Consider the following 22,487-nt stretch of genomic DNA (forward strand, 5'->3'; position numbering starts at 1 on the left):
AAGGCAGGTCATATAGATACACACTTACTTGGAAGTCTCCTTTCAAGGGGGTTGCTGTCTGTCATATCACAGTACTTTGAAAAAATTCTGGCATTTTGTGCAGCCTCTTCACTCCAACTCTGTAGTGGAAAGAAAAAAAGAGCACATGTTCCAATTAATATTTTCATAAGATTCTAATTTATTGTTTCTAATAATCCATGAGATATAGTATCTTCAATTGTATCAACTAGAAATTTAAATAAGGAAATTACTATTAAACATTCTAGTAGAAAGAGAAAGACAACAGTTTCAATTTATTATGTTGGCCCTTGAATTCACAAATTCAAACCTTGGTAATTACATTCGGAGATAGATTCTCTCTCAGATGTAGTAGAGAATTTAAGTAAATGCTTCCGGGGAAACAGACCAGAGTTACTTAGTAATTTATTTGTAGTTTAGACTCAGGCATGTTATTTTATCTCTTTGAATCTCAGTTTACCCATCTGCAAACTGTTACCTGTAATTTATGCCCAAAGGTTTGTTCACATGTGATAATCCAAGGAATACAACTGAGATGTGATAAATCTTATGTATTGAATAAATGATGGCTGTGATTAGAAGCAAGTATACAGTCACATTTCCATCTAAAATTATGAATAACAAAAATAAAAGCTAACTCCACATGCCAGAATCTGTCACCAATTCTGTGTGTATCTTCTCTCACTTTAACCTCATAGCAACTCTACAAAAAAAAATATTATGTCCATTTGTAAATAAGGGAAATAAGGCACAGAGATGTTAAGTAACTTTTAGGGGTCACACTATAAATAATTGAGAAAATAAGAATTTGAATCCACTTAGGATGGCTTCAGAGTAGGTGTTCTTGACTCTCAGTGCGCATCAGCTGTGCTGAGTTGAAGCATTTGGTCAGGTATGACTAAGTAACAGCTGTTCTCCCAATGCACAAAGGGAGAAATTCTGAATCTGTACGTATGACACTCTGTGATAAATGATCTCCCTAACATTCTCCTATCGTTGTGGTGTATATGAAACTGCCCAATTTTTACAAAGAACTGAGCTTATGAACATTTGTCTTATCTGGGTTCCTTTGTCAGGAAACCAACCATCAGGCCCCCCAGGTGGTAGCAGGAAACTGAGGCTTTCCAGATTACCACACCTGGACAAGGAGACACAGATGCTGCCTGTTGACCAACTCCTCTTCCTTGTCCCTCCTGTTTTCCGTTCTTCCTATATAAACTTTTAACTTTGATTGGTTAGGGAGAGGGAGCGATTTGACAGTTAGGCTGACATCACCCGCAACATTCTTCCCAGGCAATGGGCAATCCTCATTTCTGTACTGCAAGCAACTAGATCTTGGCTGAACCCCTGGTGTTCAGCAGCATATGCATCCATTTAAAATAATACTCTTATATGTGCATATAACAGATTGCCAGCAGAAGTCGTAGAGTTTGTTTTTACTATAAGTTTTTATGTAAATCATTCAGCTTCTCTTTGGACTGTTTGGAGGACACTCATTTTCAGTATCGTCCTGAGCGTGTAGTTTAATTATTACATGTATTTGCTGCCATCTTGTGGTCAATATTTAGAATTACCCTTGGGGTTGGTGAATTTACTAAACCATGAGATGAATTAAATAACTCATTAGCCTAGCACCGGGTAAAATCACAGTTTTGCAGGTTTTGATAGTTTCAAGCGAAAAAAAAAAAGTTTTATTTTAGTCATGGCTATGTCTAACTGATGAGCAGAGATGACACAACACATCTACCAGTGTATAGCCTCTCTGGGCTGGGGGAATACCACAGCATTCACTAGTAAAGAAAACCTACCGGAACTGGAACTTACCTGGTTGAAATATAGCAGGATGTTTGCACTTTGAAGAAGATGTATAGGACATTACATCTGATTAATGTTGGTGAGATACTCTTTTTTGCGACATATTCAAAATTAAAATTAAAGTTTCTATTTATGATCGTACCAAAGCTCTGAATTCCAGCTTTAACAAGTGACTCTACTTAGGTTCTAATATTGTGTTTAGAAACTTTTTTTTTTAAGAAAATCTCTGCCTGGTAATTGTGGTTAACTCTTCGGTCCTATTGTTCCTTAAATTTGCTGCTGCTACTTCTAATCTTATACACGTCCTATGCATTGTTTGTGGAGCAGCTGAACTCTCATATTTCCTTTGAAATATTTCTCAGTTTTGCTGGTACACTTTTTTCATCTTGTTGATATTTCATGCCTTTTTACCTTAGTACTTGAATATATGTATTCTTATATTATTTCCAGTGTTTCTTCTCCGTTTGCCTTTCATCTCCAATCTCAAATCAGAGGCTATATTTTTCACTTTTCTTTAACTCTGTTTGTACCTCTTAGGTAAACTTATTTGCTCATCTGGCAACCAAGGAATTTGGACTCAACTTTTCCAGCTCCTTGGATCTGGCCCACTTGCGTTTTAATCTGGGCCCCAGTCCTTAAGATTTTGAATAAGCTACTGAATTTTCCTTAGGTTCAGTGTCATAATATGTAAAATGAAAACAATTTTATTGGGAGAATGAAGTGAGTTAATGTAACAAGTTATTAGAAAAATGCCTGTAAATAATAAACACAACATGTATGTTTGCTGCAACACCATGCAGGCATGCCTATGAAAGCTATTGGTTTTTATTTTTAGTTCAAATACCCCTTTGGATTGTAAAGTGATTAAAAGTTAAATCTCAGAATCATTTATCTATTTCCTTGTTTCATCCTCTTCATCATTTGCAAGAGAAAGGCGCTGCTTAGAATCACCCTCCAGAGCCTGCACTATTTCTAACCCTTGTTGCTATAGGCCGGTCCAGGGTTCAAGGAAGCAGGCTGAGGGTGCTCATGAAACTGAGTGATGCTGCTGGATAACAAATGTGAGGGTAATCATCTAAACACCTGAGACTTCCCTAAATTTGTCTTGTAGCAGAACATAGCAGGTTTATAATGAAAGAATTTCTCTTCCTATTTATGGGATGCAATGAAACTGGGGGATAGATTTGCCAATATTTATTTACCTGGCCACATCAACTAACTAGATAATCTGGACATTTTAATTCTAGGAAGAGTGTCTTAGCCTCTGGACTACTGCCTATGAAGACAGCTATGAAATGCATGGATAACTTGTTAATCAATATTTGTCATGTGTACTGGCAGCATCAGTGTCAGCTGGGAGCTTGTGGGGCTCTCCAGGTCAGACCTCATGAATCAGGATATCAGAGAGGGAGGCCCAGGGAAGTGTGCTTTACTAAGTTCTTCAGGTGATTCTTGAGTACATGAAAGGTTGAGAAGCACTGTCTTAGGGTATGGAGGAATGAAGCTAGACTGGCTGGGCTCTGTCATTGACTAACCGTATAATCATCAGAAAGTTACTTACCTTCTCTGAGCCTCTGTTTCTTCTGCTATGTGAAAGATTTGCTGTGAAGATAAAACTTTGAGCACTTTGAAAGTGCATAGGACTTAATACAAACTCAGTAAACACCATTACTCTTACTGCCATCATGGTTGTTGCTATTTTTTGATCTTACCATCTTCAGCATGTTGCTGGCTGGTGGAACTACTCTTCTCCTGAGGGCGTTGTGTATATTAACGATCTCTTCTTGTACATTTGGCAAGTCAGTGACGAGCTTATTAAATTGGTCTCTAGCTGATTTCTTCTGTTACCAGAAAAATATTAATTAGTGTTACTTCTTTCAAGTGGAATTTGTCACATATATTTTGCAGACCTATAGGTAATGCTAATTTATAGTTTATATTAAAGTGATTTATAGCATTTTTGAATTTATAATGTCTAATTATATTGGATTCCATTTCTCCAGTACTAATTTTGAGGATTTCTGAAAGTCAGGCTGACATTACATTAGTCTTCAGAATAATGCACTTGTTATCCTGTGATTAGGGTTTTTCTGGGTTCGTACTTTGGACCATGTTGAAGCACTTTTTATTGGGCAATAAGATCTACAAAGGGAGATATCTTAAAATCACATCTGTTACTTACTTCTCTGGCTTATTCTCCACACCTCCCACCCTGCAACAACTGTACTCTCTGCTTCCCAAATAAACTACTTCCACTTGAACCCTTGTCTAGTGGTGTGTGTCTGGGAGAACCCAAGCTAAGAGGTTGATTATTGAGAACAAAGTTGCAAGTGTTATTAACACAAATTCTGTGTCTTCTTCCTGTTCATATGAGAAAATATCAATGCTCTCAAGTGTATGTGTGAGAGAGTATAACATAGAATTCAAATTCAGCCTATAATCTTGAATTTGTGACTGTTCATTTATTTATTTTTTATTCTGAAACTCACTAAGAAGAAAAATACATGACCAAAGTATGTAGGTTAGCATTAATCGCTATAAAGAGAATCTTTGTGTGTGTGTGTGTGTGTGTGTGTGTGTGTGTGTGTGTGTGATATCACATGTACTTCATACCTTTTTTTAAAAAATGTGGCAGAACTAATATACTATAATGTGAGGGGTGTCTGTTGCTTCCTTAACTACCACATGACCATCAGCACAATTTATGAATGAATACGATCTAGCACCATAACTTACAAAATATATAGAAGTATTCACTGTCATTTATATCGACAGTTTAGGGTATGGGGAATAAACTTAAATATGGAATTCAGAAGACTCCTCTAGAGACTGTCTCTGTGGACATACTCACACGTCGTCGCTTTTTCCTCACATTGCAAGTCATGCTGATTTGGACTAGATGAGAGGCTGAGGACTCACATGATTCCACATACCATTTCCAGATTACAACTCTCCTTGCTCCTCTGAAAACCTCTGCTGCAGGAAAACTCATGACATTTTCCTCTCACACCTCATTCCTGAACATTTATTTGACATCCTGTCATGGATTTTTTTCTTACTTCCTCTCATTCCTGGAAATTGGGTTTCCTGAAACGAATTCATCTTTTCCACCCAGATATCTGAAGTCAACTCAAAGGACTTTAACATCCACATGGATGAATCTAACCCTTTGATGTCTCAGGCCCTTAAAATCTTCCTCCTCTAGACTTCTCCTTCAATCCTCTTTATCCTCACTTTAATGGTCACCTACTATATCTCATGATCATCCCAAAACACCATACCTCCCAAATCACCTGGTCAAGCATTTCCCTGCCTGATTGGAATTTCCTGTTCTTCCAAGTTGCTACGATCAGCCATTCTGACTGTTCTTCAATATAATCGAGCCTTCTAACTCATTCTTCATTTTCTCTACTAGCCCTCTCTTATCTTTCCTTTCATCTCTATCTGTATTCTCTAATTTCACAACTCTCCTTTTGCAATATTGAATCTTTTGTCTGCACACCATCATCTAGAAATGCCTACCTAAAACATCCCAACTTCGAATGAGACTGACAATTCTCCTGCCTGTTCTATCAGCTGAGCATTGCCAGAAAAATGTCTCACAAAACAAAACAACACATATCTGCATGACCCCAAATCAGTAAGATTGACCTCAAATAGTTCCTTAATTCTGCTAATCAATTCTAATGAAATGTTTGGTTAACTCACTCTGTCACTCTCCACATTATTGTAGAACTTTTGCAATCTCCCCTATTCACAACCAACTTCTCTCAACAGAATGTGAAATATCCTTCTTCCCTCAGTGAAGAGAAGCCATCAGAGGGCAGCTGCTATAACTGTCTCACCCAGTCTTTCAATCTACCTGTATCTGTCCCCTTTCTTTCCTCCTCTTCTGTGGTACAAGTGAATGGGTCATTCTTTCTGATCTTTCTAAGGCTCAATTCTCCAACAGTGTTATTTAGTCCATTCTCTTCTACCTTTCCCCCAAATCTTACATTATTTACTTTTCATTTTGTTTGCTGCCAGCCTCTCTTTCTTTTTGGCCCTTCCCAGCGGTGTTTATTTATGATTATGCAGCTTATATCTATTTTTTTGAGAAGAAGTCTCACTCTGCTGCCAGGCTGGAGTGCAGTAGCATGATCTTGGCTCACTGCAGCCTCTACTTCCCAGGCTCAAGCGATTCTCCTGCCTCAGGCCCCCAGTAGCTAGGATTACAGGTGTGCACCACCATGACTGGCTACATGCTGCTTATTTCTTAAAACAGATAAACAAGCAACCATCTTTTCATTTACATCACTTTCCCATTCAACTGTTGTTCTCTGTCTCTACTCTCTTTCCCTGTCAATATTCTGGAAAATATTGCCAACTCTGGCTGTCTACAGTTGCCCAAGTAATAGAGCCTCGCATTTACCTCCCCCCATTTTTTTCAATAATATGTTCTCTATCCTAGGTGATCCACCTGCCCTGCTGCTTAGGCATTAGGCAATGTCTGGAGAAATTTGAGGTTGTCATGATGGGCATGATAGAGGGAGAGTGCTCCTGCCATTTTGTGAATAGAGGGCAAGGACGCTGCTGCTAAATTCCTGCAAGGCCCAGGACAGCCCTCACTACAACAAATAATTATCCCATACAAAATGGCAATAAGGTTGAAGTTGGGAAACCCTACATTAAAAATACTCCTATTAAAATCTCTGACAAGCTCAATTTGCATATGCAATATTGTTTTAATGACTTTATTCTACTTGGTTTATTGGCAGCTGACTCCTTTGACTAAACTTTCAGTGTAGAAATACTCTCTTTTGGTGTAAGGAACAAAACACTCTACTTTTCTCTTTCCTTTCAGACTTCTTTGCTTCTTTCACCTGGACTGATTGTGGCTACTGTCTAGCTTTCGACTGGCCTCCCAGAATCCACTAATGCTTTACTATGTCTATAGTCTCTCTCCCACTCCTCGATCCATTCTTTCATAATGCATTCTCCAGTCATCATTCAGAGTAAAAATTTTAAAACACAGACACAATGGAGTCACTTCACTGTTAGAAGTCTTCAACAGTTTACCAGTCATAAAAAGAGGAACTAAAATCTTTAACAAGGCCTTTGAATACTCTGTTTATTCTCAGCCTCTATTTAGGATATGTGCCCTTATCTCTGATTTTTTTTTTTTTTTTTTTTAGTTATCTGAATGTGCCAGTTTCCTTCCTGCCATAGAATATTTGCCCATGCCTGTACCTTTGATAGTACAACTTGTTAGCTTGCAAGGCCAACTTATTCTTCAGATTGCAGGAATACTGTGTGCTCAGATAAGTCTCTAATTAACTCAGAGAATATTCAGCCCGCCTGTTACCTGATCACAACTCTCTATAGTTTTCCTTAAAAAAACTTTTTGTGTAACATCTACCAGATTGTCATGGAAAACTACCTATATAAAAAGTAAAAACAATTTCTGTTACATTAGATACTTAATATCCCAACAAACACTGCCACTGGTGGAAGTTTAAAATACGATTCAGGGGGCTGGGCACGGTGGCTCACGCCTGTAATCCCAGCACTTTGGGAGGCCGAGGCAGGTGGATCACGAGCTCAGGAGATCGAGACCACGGTGAAACCCCGTCTCTACTAAAAATACAAAAAATTAGCCGGGCGTGGTGGTGGGCGCCTGTAGTCCCAGCTACTTGGGAGGCTGAGGCAGGAGAATGGTGTGAACCCGGGAGGTGGAGCTTGCAGTGAGCCGAGATTGCGCCCCCGCACCACACCGGGGGCCAAAGAGACACCGTCTCTCAAAAAAAAAAAAAAAAAAAAAATACGATTCAGGTCTTGTGGTTAGTCTATTTGCTTTCTACCTGGAGTCTGAAAAAAGAAAGCATAATACTATTTTTGTTGGCAAGTTGGAACACGTTATTTACTTTAACTCGGACTCATGTTTAAAGTTTATGTAATAAATTTGTGTTGGGGGCTTAATCTATCTTCTTGTTTAAATGTAAAATTCTTAAGCCTTTATTTTATGACCAAACTATCTATAAAATGTATGAAAATATTCTAATAATTCTCTGTTATAGAGCATAAACATATTGTTTTATCAATGCCTTCTACTTTTTCTTTTGTATTCTTGGTCAAAAGCGGATTGGGTATGGTTTCCCTTGGATGGTTAGGGTTCTACTTATCTGCTCTTTGCTCTGGACTTTTAACTAGTGATATTAATTTCTTCTTTCACATGACAATCTGGGCCAGGCTGTTTCCCAGAACTTGGCCTAAGTGGTCTAAATAGCCTAGTACTAGGTCTTGATGGCAAATATAGGTTTCTGACTGTTTGCCCTTTTCCCATTCCTCTGGAATGGTGGCTACACTTCAGGTTAGCTTTTTCCTTATTATGAAGCATGAAGGTCACCTTCCCATACTGGGGAAGTAAAATGGTCAGAGAATCAGAGGGAAGGAAGAAGTCTTATTCAGGACTCTAATTCAGGATGCTAATTCCAGCTTACTGGAGGATTACTGGGCATTAAACAGGAGCTCCACCTAGTCTCTCTTTGGGGAAGAAGAGTGAGTAATAGGAACCAAATACCAAACCAACACCCTAATAGCCTAATGCATATGGATTTTCTTTCCACAATAAAACTAAGTGCCTTTTATTTCTTACCTCTCTACCTGGCCTATGAAAATATAGAAGCCACTCATTTTCTATACCAAAGTTATTTACTTCAGTTTGTCATAAAATTTTGGGTGAATTAAAATATATATTATTTTCTTTATATCATTGAAGTTATTTAAAGGTGAATATTATTGGCTGATCATAAAATATTATATCATTGAGTGTTCTACTTCTGTTTTGTGACTGTTAAAGTTATTGTTTTTAATTATTAGTGAGATTATTGTTTTTAATTATCAGTGAGATTAAGGTACCCAGTGGAATTCAAACTGCTAATCAGCTCCTCACGTCGCTCTTTGTGCTGTTGGCACCTTTCCATTTTATATTTAATTTTGATGCTTTAAATTCTTGTTATAGTAAAAAATTACATAGCTAATCTGCATTCTCAGTTTTTTTCCTGTGTTATCCAGAGAGGCCACAATGAAATAGATACGGACCCACAGAGCTAACTGATTAAGTATAATTTCAGGCCCCGCCATGTCCTAGTCCTCAGATATTGGCCATATTACTCAACTTTCCTATTCTTTGGTTCTCTCCTTTATAAAATGGTATTAAGATGAGTACGTGACTAACCGGGCTATTGTGAAAACAAAGTGAGTAATGGGTGTAGTGGCCTCACAGCAGTGCCTCTAACGTGGTGAATTCTATTAAAGTGTGAGCTCTTATCTTTATTTAGAAAGTAATTATGAAACGTCCAACCCTCACATACTTTCATGGACAACACAGGCAGTAAGCAAGCAGCAGCAACCAAAAACAAGAGGTGTTTAATTTCCATCCCTGAAAGAAAAATAACACAATTTTAGATTATTCTCAATTCATGGGACAACATCTTGTAATACACTTTATTTAAACCACTTTTACATGTGTTTGCATTTTTTTTTTCTAAAAGAAACCTTTAGGATCTGAACAAGGTTTAATGTGTTAGTCATTGGGACCCAGATAGAAAGGCAGGACTGTTGTTTGAAGGATAGTACACTCTCAAAAATATAAATTGTTTTAATCCCTGGACCTTTGAATATGTTATATTGTATAACACAAGAGAATTGAGGTAGCAGATGGAATTCGAACTGCTAATCAGCTAACATTAAAGCAGGGAGATTATCCTGGAATACCTAGGTGGACCCAATGTAATCACAGGAGTATTTAATGTTGAAAAGGAAGTCGAAAGAGTCAATGTCAGTGATGAGTATGAGACAGACTTGACCAGTCATGCTGAATTTGAAGATAGAGGAAGATACTCCAAGCTGAGGAATATGGATAGCCTCCGAAAGTAGGATAAGGTAAGGAAACAGATTCTCCCCATAGAGTTTCCCTGTTGACATCCTGATTTTAGCCCAGGAAGACCTATTTGAATTTCTGACCTCAAGAACAGTAAGATAATAAACCTATATTTATTTTAGAACATTTAATTTATGATAACTTGTTATAGTAGCAAGAGGAAACTAATATAAGAACACAGAAAGATTCAATTTAAACTCTCCATCAGCTACAAAGAAGAGGAGTAATTTGGTACTACTAATTTATGTAAGTGACTTAGTGATATTCCATAATATCTGATCACCTTGCTAAGCATGGTTGTCATTATGAGTCAGGCAAATCAGAGCTAATATACCTTCTCCTTTATTTTTAGTTAATATAGCTAGCGAACTCTAGGATATTAATAAGTATAGATTATTGAATTTGGTTGTCACTTTCTTTTCACCATCTGCCAGGTTTATTTCTGAATTAATCCTGCTGTGTGAGAAGCAAAAAAGGCTAACGGTTTGGTTCTCATTTTATAAAAACAAGCACTTTTAAAGAGCAAGTTAACAAATTTGTGCAGAATAACACAGGGCAGACAATTACTCGTGCTTTTTCACCCAGTGATGTAGTTTACCATTGCTCTCACGCTTCCCCTGCTGACTGCCAGACATGCTCAATATGAGAAGAACTCTCTACATCAATTCTTTCAGAGAACATACACATGTAAACAATCTCACCTTTATCACTCTTTTTCATCTATTTCCTTTCCTTTCTTTCTCCCTCCAAATGTTCACATAGCCTCACATTTCAAGATTTATCATAATATGGTGACACAGATGATGAAATATCCCTTTCTCTTACTAATCCTCAAAAAATCTAGTAAAGCAGATAATATTAACCCTGAGGTAACTGAAACAAAAAAAAGCAAAATAAAAGAGAGATTCTGAGGGGAGGGGCTTCAAGAAAGATAGCTGGCTATGCATCTGGCACTTGCCTTCTCCACAAAGAAGAACCAAAATAAGGAGTAGATAATTAAACGTCAGATAGACCATCTAGTATTCAACAGATAAGTGACGTGAAACACCTAAAGCAAGGAAGGAGAGAAAAACAAGGCAGTCTGCTCAGTTGGGACTGGCTGGGAGCCTGGAAAGGCTCCTTAATGCATGGAAAGGGTAAGTGAATGACTCCCACTAATGCACATTTTCATCATGGACTTCTGCTTCCTAGCCATTGGGATGCTTCTAGACCCTCACAGACCCCCCGAGGCTACCAAAGAGTTGCCTGGAGACTGCCCAAAGGCACAGTTCCAGAGGAGAGTTCACGGTGGGTCCCATGGGTTTCACAGACCCTTGAGTGCTAGGCAGCTACAGAAGGGTCCTTTATTGAGAGCCTATTTCCAACCAGGCTGCATTCTGCACAGGGCCCCGACAGTCCTTGCATGTCCACATCTCTGGAGTCACATTGACATTTCCCACCTGAAGTGTCTGCTGCACCTAGCTGCTGCTGCCAGAGATGATATATTTAACAAGTGCTGAAAGAAAAAAAAAAAAGAAACTTCCACCTATGGATACTATAACCAAGAAAGTTACCCTTCATAAATGAAAGATTAAAAAAAAGTTTTTTCCAGACAAGCAAAAGCTAAGGGAATTTACTACCATTAGACTGGCCCTACCAGTAATGCTTAAAGGAGTCCTACACATGGAAGTGAAAAGATATCTACCATCATGAAAACACACAAAAGTATTAAACCCACTGGTAGAGCAAACACAAATAAGGAAGAGCGGAAACTCAAATGTTATCACTACATAAAACTACCTAACCACTGTGATAAACAGTAAGAGAAAAAGGAAACAAAAAATATACAAAACAACCAGAAATCAACTAACAAAATGACATATCAATAATAACATTGAATGTAAATGGATTAAATTTTCCACTTAAAAAATATAGAGTGGCTGAATGGATTAAAATATGACCCAACTGTATTCTATCTATAAGAAACTCATCTCACCTGTAAAGACAGACATAGACTGAAAGTAAAGGGACATCAAAAGATATTCCATGCAAATGGAAACCAAAACCAAGCAGGAATAGCTATAGTTATATAAGATAAAACAGACTTTAAGTTCAAAACAGCAAAAGCAGACAAAGAAGGTCATTATGTAATGAAAAAGGGATCAATTCAGCAAGAGAATGTAACAATTCTAAATGTATGCACCCAACAATGGAGCACCTAGATATATAAAGCAAATATTATTATATCTAAAGGGAGAGATAAACTCCAATATTATAATAGTGAGGACTTCAACACCCCACCCTCAGCATTAGACAGATCATCTAGATAGAAATTAACAAAGAAACACTGGATTTAAATTGTACATTAAGCCAAAGGAACCTAACAGAGATTTATAGAACATTTTATCCAACAGCTACAAAGTGCACATTCCTCTCATCAGCACATGAAACATTCTGTAGGATGGACCATATGTTACAAAACAAAACAAGTCTCAACAAATTTTTAAAAATTGAAATGATGTCAAGTATCTTCTCTAACTACAATGAAATAAAACTAGCATCAATAACAAGAGGATCTTTGGAAACTGTAAAAAAATGTGGAAATTAAACAACAGACTTCTGAATGACCACTGGGTCAAGGAAGAAATTAAGGAGTAAATCAAACAATTTTTTAAACAAATAAAAATTGAAACACAGCATGCCGAAACCTATGGGGATACAGCAAAAGCAGTGCTAAAAGGCAAGTTTATACTGACAAACAACTACCTCAAACAAAAGAAAGATTTTAAATAAACAATCTAATAATGCACCTCAAGAACTAAAAAAAGTAAGGACAAATCAAATCCAAAACTGGCAGAAGAAATCACAAAGTTCAGAGCAGAACTAGACAAAATAGAGATTTTAAAAAATATACAAAGGATAAAAAAAAAGTTGATTTTTTGAAAATATAAACAAGGCTGATAAACCAGTAGGCCGAATAACCAAGATAAAAAAGAGAAGACCAAAATAAACAAAATCAGAAAAACAGAAGATATTACAATTGTCACCAGAGAAATACAGAAGACCACAAGACCATCATGGATAACTATATACTAACAACTGAAAATTTTAGAGAAAATGAATAAATTCCTTTAGAGAAAATGAGTAAATACAACCTACCAAGATTGAATCAGAAAGAAATAGAAACCAGAGCTGACCAATAATGAATAATGACATTGAATTATAATAAAAACTCTACCATTAAGAAAAGTCCAGGATCAGATGATTTCACTGCTGAATTCTACCGAATTTTCAAAGATGAACTAACACCTATTCTTCTCAAACTATTCCAAAAAAATTCAAGGAAAGTAAAGTTGCCCTAATTCATTCTAAGAGGCTGGCATTACTCTGATACCAAAACCAGACAAGGATGCAACAAAGAAGAAATCTATAGGCCTATATCCCTGATGAACATAGATGCAAAGTTCCTTAACAAAATACTAACAAACCAAATCCAACAGCACATGTAAAATATAATGCACCATGATCATTATAGCAGTGGGAGTTATAGCAGGGATGCAAGGATGGTTCAACATATGCAAATCAATAAATGTGACATATCACATTAACAAAATAAAGGAAAAGAACCATATGGTAATCTCAATAGACTCCTTAAAAGCATTTGATAAAATTTAACATCTCTTCCTGACAAAAAACTCTCCACAAACTAAGAATTGAAAGAACCTAACTCAGCCAGGCATGGTAACTCACGCCTGAAGTTCCAGCACTTTGGGAGGCCAAGGTGGGCAAATCACTTGAGATCATGAGTTCAAGACCAGCCTGTGCAACATGGTGAAACCTCGTCTCTACTAAAAATACAAAATATTAGCAAAGCGTGGTGGCACGCACCTATAGTCCTAGCTACTCAGGAGGCTGAGGTGGGAGAATCACTTGAACCCAGGAGGTGGAGGTTGCAGTTAGCCAAGATCATGCCATTGCACTCAAGCCTGGGTGACAGAGCAAGACTCCATCAAAAAAAAAAACGAACATAACTCAACCTAATAAAGGCCATATATGACAAATCCACATCTAACATCACACTAAATGGAGAAAAGCTGAATGTCTTCTCTCTAAGGCCTAAAACAAGACAACGTTGCCCATGTCCAGCACTCTTATTTAACATAGTGCTGGGAAGTTCTAGCCAGAGAAATCATGCGAGAGAAAGAAATAAAAGGCATTCAAATTGGGAAAGAGAAGGTCAAATTGTCACTCTTTGCAGATGATATGATCTTATATCTAGAAAACCTAAAGAATCCACCAAATTCTTAGATCTGATAAGTAAGTTAAATAACTTTGCAAGATACAAAATCAACATGCAAAAATCAGTAGTGTTTCAAATAAAATAGCTAAAGATAAATTTTACCAAAGAGGTGAAAAACTTCTACAAGGAAAATTGCAAAATTCTTATGAAAGAAATTGAAAGGGACACAAAAAATTAAAAATAATCCCATGCTCATGAATTAGAAAAATTAATTTTGTTAATATAACCATAATGTCTAAAGTGACCTACAGATTCATACAATTCTCCTCAAAATACCAATATCATTTTCCACAGAAATAGAAAAAAAAGTCCTACAATTATATGGAGCCAAATATACCTTAATTAGCCAAAGCAATTCTGAGCAAATAGAACAAAACTGGAGTCATCATACTACCTGAGTTCAAAGTATATTACAAGGCTCTAGTAAATAAAAATCGAGCTATTGCTATAAAAATAGATACATAGAAGAGAACCAATAAAATAGAAGAGAGGACCAAGAAATAAACCCACATACATACAGCCAACTGACTTTTGACAAAGACACCAAGAGCATTAATTAGAGAAAGGATATCCTCTTCATTAATGGTGCTAAAAAATTAGATACTCGTACGCATAAGAATGAAAATGAACCCTTATTTTTCACCATATGCAAAAATAAACTTAAAATAAAGACTTAAACACAAATCCTGGAACTATAAGAGTATTAGAAAAAAATCATAGGAAAACCTTCAGGACATTGATCTAGGCAAAGCTTTTATTACTGAGACCTCAAAACCACAGACAACAAAAACAAGAATAGGCAAATGGGACTATGTTAAGCAAAACTTCTTCACAGCAAAGAAAACAATCAACAGAGTGAATGGCAATATATTTAAGGAAGTAAATATTTGCAAATATTCTGGACTAATATTCAGAATATGTAAGAAAAACAACTCAACAGTGAAAAAACAAATAATCCTGTTAAAAAGTGTGAAAGGACATGAATAGACATTTCTCAAAAGAAGACATACAAATGGCCAAAGAATATATGAAAAAATGTTCAACATCACTAATCATCAAGGAAATGCAAATTAAAACAACAATGAGATATTATCTTGCCCCAGTTAGAATGACTATTATTAAAAGACAAACAATTACAGATGCTAGTTACGGATGCTAGTGAAAAAAGAGCTCTTATATGCTGTTGGTGAGAGTATCAATTAGTATAGCCACTATGGAAAACATTATGGAGATTCCTCAAAAAAATGTAAGTAGAGGTACCATGCAATCTAGCAATTCTACTGGGTATTTATCCAAAAGAAAACAAATTAGTATATCACAGGAATACCCATACTCCCATGTTTATTTCAGCACTATTTGCAATAACCAAGATAAGGAGTCAATCTAAGTGTTCATTAATGGATGAGTGGATTAAGAAAATGTGGCATATATGCACAATAGAATGCTATCAGCCATAAAAAATAATGAAATCATGCATTTGCAGCAACATGGATAGAACTGGAGGTCCTTAGTGAATAAGCTAGGCCCAAGAAGACAACTATTGCATGTTCTCACTCATATATAGAAGCTGAAAAAAAAGTTGATCTCATGGAGATAGATAGAATTATAGATATCAGAGACTGGGAAGGGTGTGTGTGTAGGTTGGGGCACATGGAAGTGGATAAAGAGAGGTTGGTTAATGGGTACAAACATACAGCTAGATAGAAGAAATAAATTCCAATGCTTAATAGCAGAGTAGGGTGACTATAGTTAACAACAATGTATTGTATATTTCCAAATAGCTAGAAGAGAGGACTTGAAATGTTCCCAAAACACGGAAATGATGCTCCAGGTGAGGGACGCCCCAAATATTCAGACTTGAGTATTACACAGTCTTTGGATGTAACAAAATATCACATGTGCACCATTAATAAATACACATACTATGTTTCAATAGAAAAGGAGCTTCTGACACAAAGTAGATTAACGTATAGTCACACATTTACATATATTCCCACATACATACTATATGCACACACACACATGCATATATATTTTTACTTTACATATTTATCTCTACCTTATGTATGTTGCATATATGTGTAAATACATATATATATACGCATAATATATATACATATACGCTGACGTATTATTATTCGTATTAGTCCTTATTATGAGGCTGTCTATAACTGCTGTTTTTGAATTTTCTGAGGGACATTTTTTTTGGGGTGATGTGTGCTCATTATCTTGATTGCTATGATGCTTTCATGGTTTTACACTTACATGTACCTCAGTTGTACTTCAAAAAACAGTTATGAAAAGCTCAAGAACTACTCTCCCAAATTTACTTGTTTTCCACCAGCCAAAAATTGATACAGATAATTTAGATTTTGTCTTTCAAGTCTTCTTTTTTTCTTATATACAAATCCAGTATTTAGTTGAATTTACACCTAAAAACATAATTTATGCAAAATATTATGATGCTTTTCTCATAATTTCCATTTTATTTTGAAAATATGATTAATTTGTAATTTAATGGTGATTTTGGTTGAAGTTTTATTTTTAAGCTGTTAATATTTGTTTTCTAAGTAATGTTATTGTGGCTATTTTGACACAAATGCCCTTACCATTTTTAGGAGTTTTTTTTTCATGAACTATCATAAAGTTTGGGCCCCATGATTGAAAATCAATTACAATCTGTGGACTTTAACAAATAATAATATACACCTACTTTTACTTCTAAGCTACCTAATGCATAATAATTGCTTAATAAATATTTAATAAATGAATTTATTCTTTGACAATTGTAACAATTAGCTATTTCAGATATTAAGAGTCACAGACACAATCTCATCCTCCCACCACACACAGAACCTATTAATACAGTGTGCTATAAAAAAAACATACTAATCCTGAAGTTAGACTGTTTTGTCTAGTTTATACTCTTATTCTACAATATTGCTAAATCCATTCTCTGAAAATCAACTTTCTTTTGTTTAGAATGAAATCTAACATGTTGGAGATGTAGATGAAATTCACAGGGCTACATGAGACAGTTCTTTAGAGTTCACGATATTCTTCTTTTCAGAATGACGTGTACTTCAAAATCCAAACCTGAAAGCATACTGTATTTTATAAATGGGCTCTAATTAATTCTAATAGAAGACCTTTGAAAATATATAGTATTACTGATATTATTAGAAAAAAAAATATATACACACACAATCTGCATATTTTACATATAGATTTTTTTTGTCAAAAGTGTGTGAAAAAATTCATTGCTTTATGATATAAGATATTTGATATAATGCTAAATCTAGGTAAATTAATCCCAGAACTTATTTTCTGTGCAAGTATTAAAAGCATCCAGAAGAAAACTTATTATGATCTCTTGATAATGATTATGGGATAATCGGTATCACCTGGGATTATGGTTACTTTGCATGTTGGCATATCCAACGAATCCTGGTTGACCAAAGTTTAGGGCAACTATTCTAAGGGAAACTGCTAAGAAAGGACCTTAGATTTTTCAGCCCATGCTTTGGCTTGAGGTCAATGAATAGGTAAAATGCATACACTCAAAGTTATACCTTCTCAGAGAAAATAAGCTAAAAAAAACCCAAAAAAACAGGAGGGTCATTTTTGTTTGCTTGAGGTCTAAAATAGTCACTTGGGGAGACTGAGTCAAAATATGAGGGTAAAAGTTAATAATTCAACATTAGAAGTAAATTAAGCATGTTAGAGTGAGGATTGCATACAGGAAATTATGAAGGTATCTCTGTTGCCTCAGAATTATAATGGTACATATTTTGTGCCCTGGGATAATTCCTGGACATATGGGTCAAAATCAGGTAAGGCTGAAGGGATGGAAAACTGCAGGAAATAGAGCATTTGGCAAATAGCAAATCCTGCTGATGTAAGAAAGATGCAGACCTAAAGATTGGAATTGTAGAGCCTGGCTCAGAGCTGGAACAGAGGTTGTGAGGGTGGAAATATAAACGGGCCCAGGGTAAAAGACCCTGTAGATCCAGACTGAGATACTAAGCCCTAGTCCAACCTCCGGGACTTATCTTATCCCAATGTTCCAATGGGATAAATTATTCTCTACTGCCTGGAAGATTGCAAATCTAGGAACTAGGTAGGCCATTTCAACCAAGGAATTACATAGCTGCTTGAACTCAGGTAAAGGTAGCTCTTCTGAACAGAAGTATTACAGAAGAAGAAGCATTACTTCATTGGCTTTAGCATCAATTCCTTTTTAACACAATTATTTTATACACAAACAGAAATCTTAAGCCAATACTCTTAAAATATTTTTAGATAATAATACCAGCAACTTGATACATCATTTAAATGTATTTCTTTACCCTTTAGTTTCAGATTGTGTTTCTTGTTGACAAATTTGTAGATCATAAACAACTAAAAGTTAATATTTTGTGAGAGGAAAGATCAAAGATGAGGGAAAAGACTGAGGACAACTGGGTACCGCCCTATGGCATGCCCTGGGGAATGCACTCTCATAGATTCAATTGTTAGACCATGACCTTCTCAGAAAGCACTTACGTGAAGAACAGTCCCTTCCTTGCCTTAACCAAAGAATTAAGACATGAACTCTACAAGAAATACATCTTCTTTTTAATCTTCCTCACCTCAGTGAATCTGTTATTTGTTTAAAAAAGTTACTGAGTTATAACTTACCTATAACACAGCATGCAAGTCTTTAGTGTATAGTTAGATTGATTTACAACTATGTATATGCTAGTGTAACCACTACCAAAAGCAATATATAGATGATTTCCAACACCCAAGAAGGTCCCTTGCACCCCTTTCAGTCTGAAGCCCCCAAGAGTAAAACCTATCTTGATATAACTAGGATTAGTTTTATCAGTTTTTAAACTTTGAATAAGTGAAATATCTATTTTTGATGTCTAACCTCTTTCACTACTCATTATTATACTTATGAGATTCATCCACGTTGCTTGTGAAGAAGTTTGTATTTGTTAATAACTGCAGAGTATTCCACTGTATACACACAGTATAATTAATTTAATCATTCTATTATTTATAAGAATTTTGATTATTTTCAGTTTGGAACTATTGTAAATAAAACTATGAACATTTTCTCTGTATCTCTTTTAGTAAACACTGTTGTTATTCACTGTGTGTGTGTGTGTGTGTGTGTGTTTGGATATATACCCCAGAGTGGGATTATTGGGCTGTATGGTATACACGTTATCCTTTAGTAGGTATTGTAAATATTTTTCCAAATGAGTTTTATCAAATCATACTTCCATCAGCTTCATATCCTCGCCTATTATTTGTATTCTCAGCTTTTTTCAATTTTATCTATTATGTTTGTGTAATACTATTTCGTTGCAGTTTTTAATTTGTATTTGTTTAATAACAAGATATTGAGCTTGTTTACATGTGTTTATCAGCCACTTGGATCCCATCTTTTGTGTAATCTCTGTTGAATGTTTTTTCCATGGTTGTAATTAGGTTGACTGTCTTTTTCTTATTTGCTTGTATGAATTCTCTACATGTTCTTGATAGGGCAATTGTCAAATGTTTTACAAACATCTGGCTTATTATTTGAACTATCTTAGTTGTAGCTTTTGTTAAACAAAAGTTTCTAATTCAAATAAATCTAGCTAATCTTTATTTTCTTATGTTAGTGCTTACGCACGTGTTGGCATGTGTGTGTTCTATTTAAGAAATTTTGGTTATCCAAAAGTAATGAGTCATAAAGTCATTTTCTTCTTTAAGATAGATTTAACATTGAAAAAATATTGGAGAACAAAGCTGTAGGATTTACAGCACCAAGTATTAAAACTCACTATAATGCTGAAGTCATTAAGACAGAGTACTAGTAACACAAATACAGATAAATGGACCAATGGCATATTATGTAATACAGAAACAAATTCACATACATAGTCATCTGATTTATGACAAAGTCTCAAATGCAATTGAGTGGGGAAAGGATGATCATTTTTATAAAAGAGATGAGGTCAATGGAATATCTAATAGAGAAAAGATAAGGATTCTGATCGCTACCTTCCACTAAAAACAAAAATTATTTTCCCTTAAGTTATAGATTTAAATGTGAGTACCATCTTATTTTTACAAATCTAAATGTGCAAACTATCATATTTGTAAGACATAAATTCCAGCTATTTGATGATTATCTGATATTATTTGAAGTGTGCAGTCATATTTCTTCCAAATTCTCTTGTCTAATGATTTTCTCTCATTATAGTCAAATTGATCCATTGCATTATATGTAAAAGGTCTTTGTGAAAACAAAAGGAAGGCGGTTGGTGGTAGCTTTGGTATATATTACTAAAGGTAAGATTTCCATAAGCAGTTTTGGAGTAAATAATTCAGAGAGTACAAAGTGTTAATGGGATTGAGATAGAAACTGGAAAGGGAGTGAGGGAGCAGGAAGGGTCCAAAGGGAAGTTGTTGAGGAAGTCTGAGGTGGGGCACAAAAGTTGTCTAATTTACAAGTCCAAGACCTAGCATGAAGACCCTGGAGACTTGAAGCAAGAGTGGAGACTGGCAGATGGAAAGACTGCAGAAAGAAGTTTGGACAGCTTAAAATCCTGCCCTCTGGGGCCTACCACTGAGCTCTCAATTTCTCCTTCATGCTATCTTGGTTGTGATAGAGGCTGCCTTACAGTCTTTGTAAAACAAATCTTTTATCGCCATTATCCATTAAATGTCTAGCAACTCCCCCAAACAAAATGACAAGTTATAAAAGAGACAGAGGACCACTACCTGTTTGACTATGGCCCCTTATTACTGGCGAATTCTTTTGGCAGCATTTTCAATATTTTGTGAAATAAAAGATGGCTACCTTGTCATTTTCAGATCTATATAACCATATGGTAATTTTCCCTACGTGAAAAAATGTTTCTTATAAGCCCTCCCCAAGAAGTTCATGAGAATGAACTCAACATGTAATATTACTTTGTATTTGTACAGTATATCTTAGCTTATAAACCCCTTTATTAAAAGCATGGAGATAACTAACTTTTACTTTTAGATAACAATAGCATTAGAATAAAACTTTGCATGTAATCTCATTTAACATTATAACAATGCTATTGGGTAGTCACTTATGAATCTTATTTTCAAGTAAAGAAACTGACAAAGATATTATACAACTTACCCAAGTCCACACAGCCTTTAAAATTGTGTCCTGATAAGAACCCAGCCTTTCTCTGTGTAGTGTACTCGTGCTTTTAAATGACAGTCCACAGGGGAGATTTGTTCAATGAGGCAGTCAGTACAAGGTAAACGCCTATAACAGATCAAGGGATTTACGGTGGACACCAGGCATGAATACATGATAATCAGAACAGATCTAGAGTCTGTGAAGATTACAAATAATGATTGTGGGGACATTTCTAGTTTGTAACCCAGGCAACATCATCAATGGATCTCACCAATTTTAAACTTTAACCTTGGGAATAAACTGCAAAGATTAGTTGCATGATTCAGCAGAGCCACAATCAGATAACAAAGGTCACCATAAGGGAAAATGACTTGCTGGTCCAGAAAAGGGTAGAAACTTCTCAACTTTATTAAATTCATTCAGTAATTATTTATTAAGGTCTTAAGATGATTTATGCTCTCTTCTAGATGCTGAGGATACATAGAATCGCCAAACATATAAACTACACAATCTTATGGAGTTTGGTGACTGTTCTATAATGTGTCACATACTTGGAGAGGCTCTGGGAATGAAAATATAAATAGTCCATTTTCCTAAGAACTTCCTGGTTAAAAGGAAAACTATCTGCAATTTGGGAGAATTCTAATAAAGATTTGTCCAGGAACAATGTGGAAGCAACTAACTACCTTGAGAGGTCTAGAAATACTGAACACTAAATTGTAAAACACTAAAAATTCCAGAAGTCATTTGAGTCACATGATGAGAAATATCACAGGACACTTAGAACAAAGAAAGAAATATCATACAGACAGAAATCACATATGAGAATAGAAAATTTATACTCTGAAACTAGGTATAATCAGATGTTTTTGACTTGCCTTATTATTCTGAAAACTTGGGAAATGTTTGCATATGTGAATGCATGGCCGCTTATATTGAAGTCATAGCTTGCTGGCATCTTTTTAAAATTATGAATTAAGTCTTTGTTCTTTGTAAGAAAGAAGACATTATTATTAATAAAAAAAATTTTTCTTGTATCTTGCTTAAGAAAGGGCAATTGAATATCTAAAAGGAAAGAGTAAAAATAAGGTAAGAATTGTGTAGTTATAAGTTATTTTGTGTTAGTTCTGGGGTGAGGGTTAGGAAATAAAAATTAAAAGAAAGATCAGAGGCTCTTAAGATAGAACTTTCTGGTCTTGCTAAAGTATATAATGAATGTCCAGAAAACCATCTACAGGAAAGGAGAACTAAACATCACTAAAAGTTGCTCACCTATAGCTAGAAGAATTTTT

General features: G+C 35.5%; 1 protein-coding gene across 2 annotated transcripts in view; it reads right to left on the minus strand.

Annotated features, from left to right (window-relative positions):
- Positions 1-21,296, minus strand: part of CRISP1 (cysteine rich secretory protein 1) — a 35,445-nt gene extending 14,149 nt beyond the window's left edge. For both annotated transcript variants that reach the window (XM_032140823.1, XM_032140821.1), the window contains exons 1-4: positions 21,190-21,296; positions 9,186-9,253; positions 3,546-3,674; positions 29-119 (exon numbers count right to left, since the gene is read on the minus strand). In XM_032140823.1, coding sequence (XP_031996714.1) covers positions 29-119; positions 3,546-3,674; positions 9,186-9,251 — 286 coding nt within the window. In that variant the 5' untranslated portion in view covers positions 9,252-9,253; positions 21,190-21,296. The remainder of the gene's footprint in view (positions 1-28; positions 120-3,545; positions 3,675-9,185; positions 9,254-21,189) is intronic.
- Positions 21,297-22,487: the final 1,191 nt, after the last annotated feature.

This window comes from Hylobates moloch, unplaced genomic scaffold, assembly GCF_009828535.3.
Source record: "Hylobates moloch isolate HMO894 unplaced genomic scaffold, HMol_V3 SCAFFOLD_20, whole genome shotgun sequence".
NCBI lineage: Eukaryota > Metazoa > Chordata > Mammalia > Primates > Hylobatidae > Hylobates > Hylobates moloch.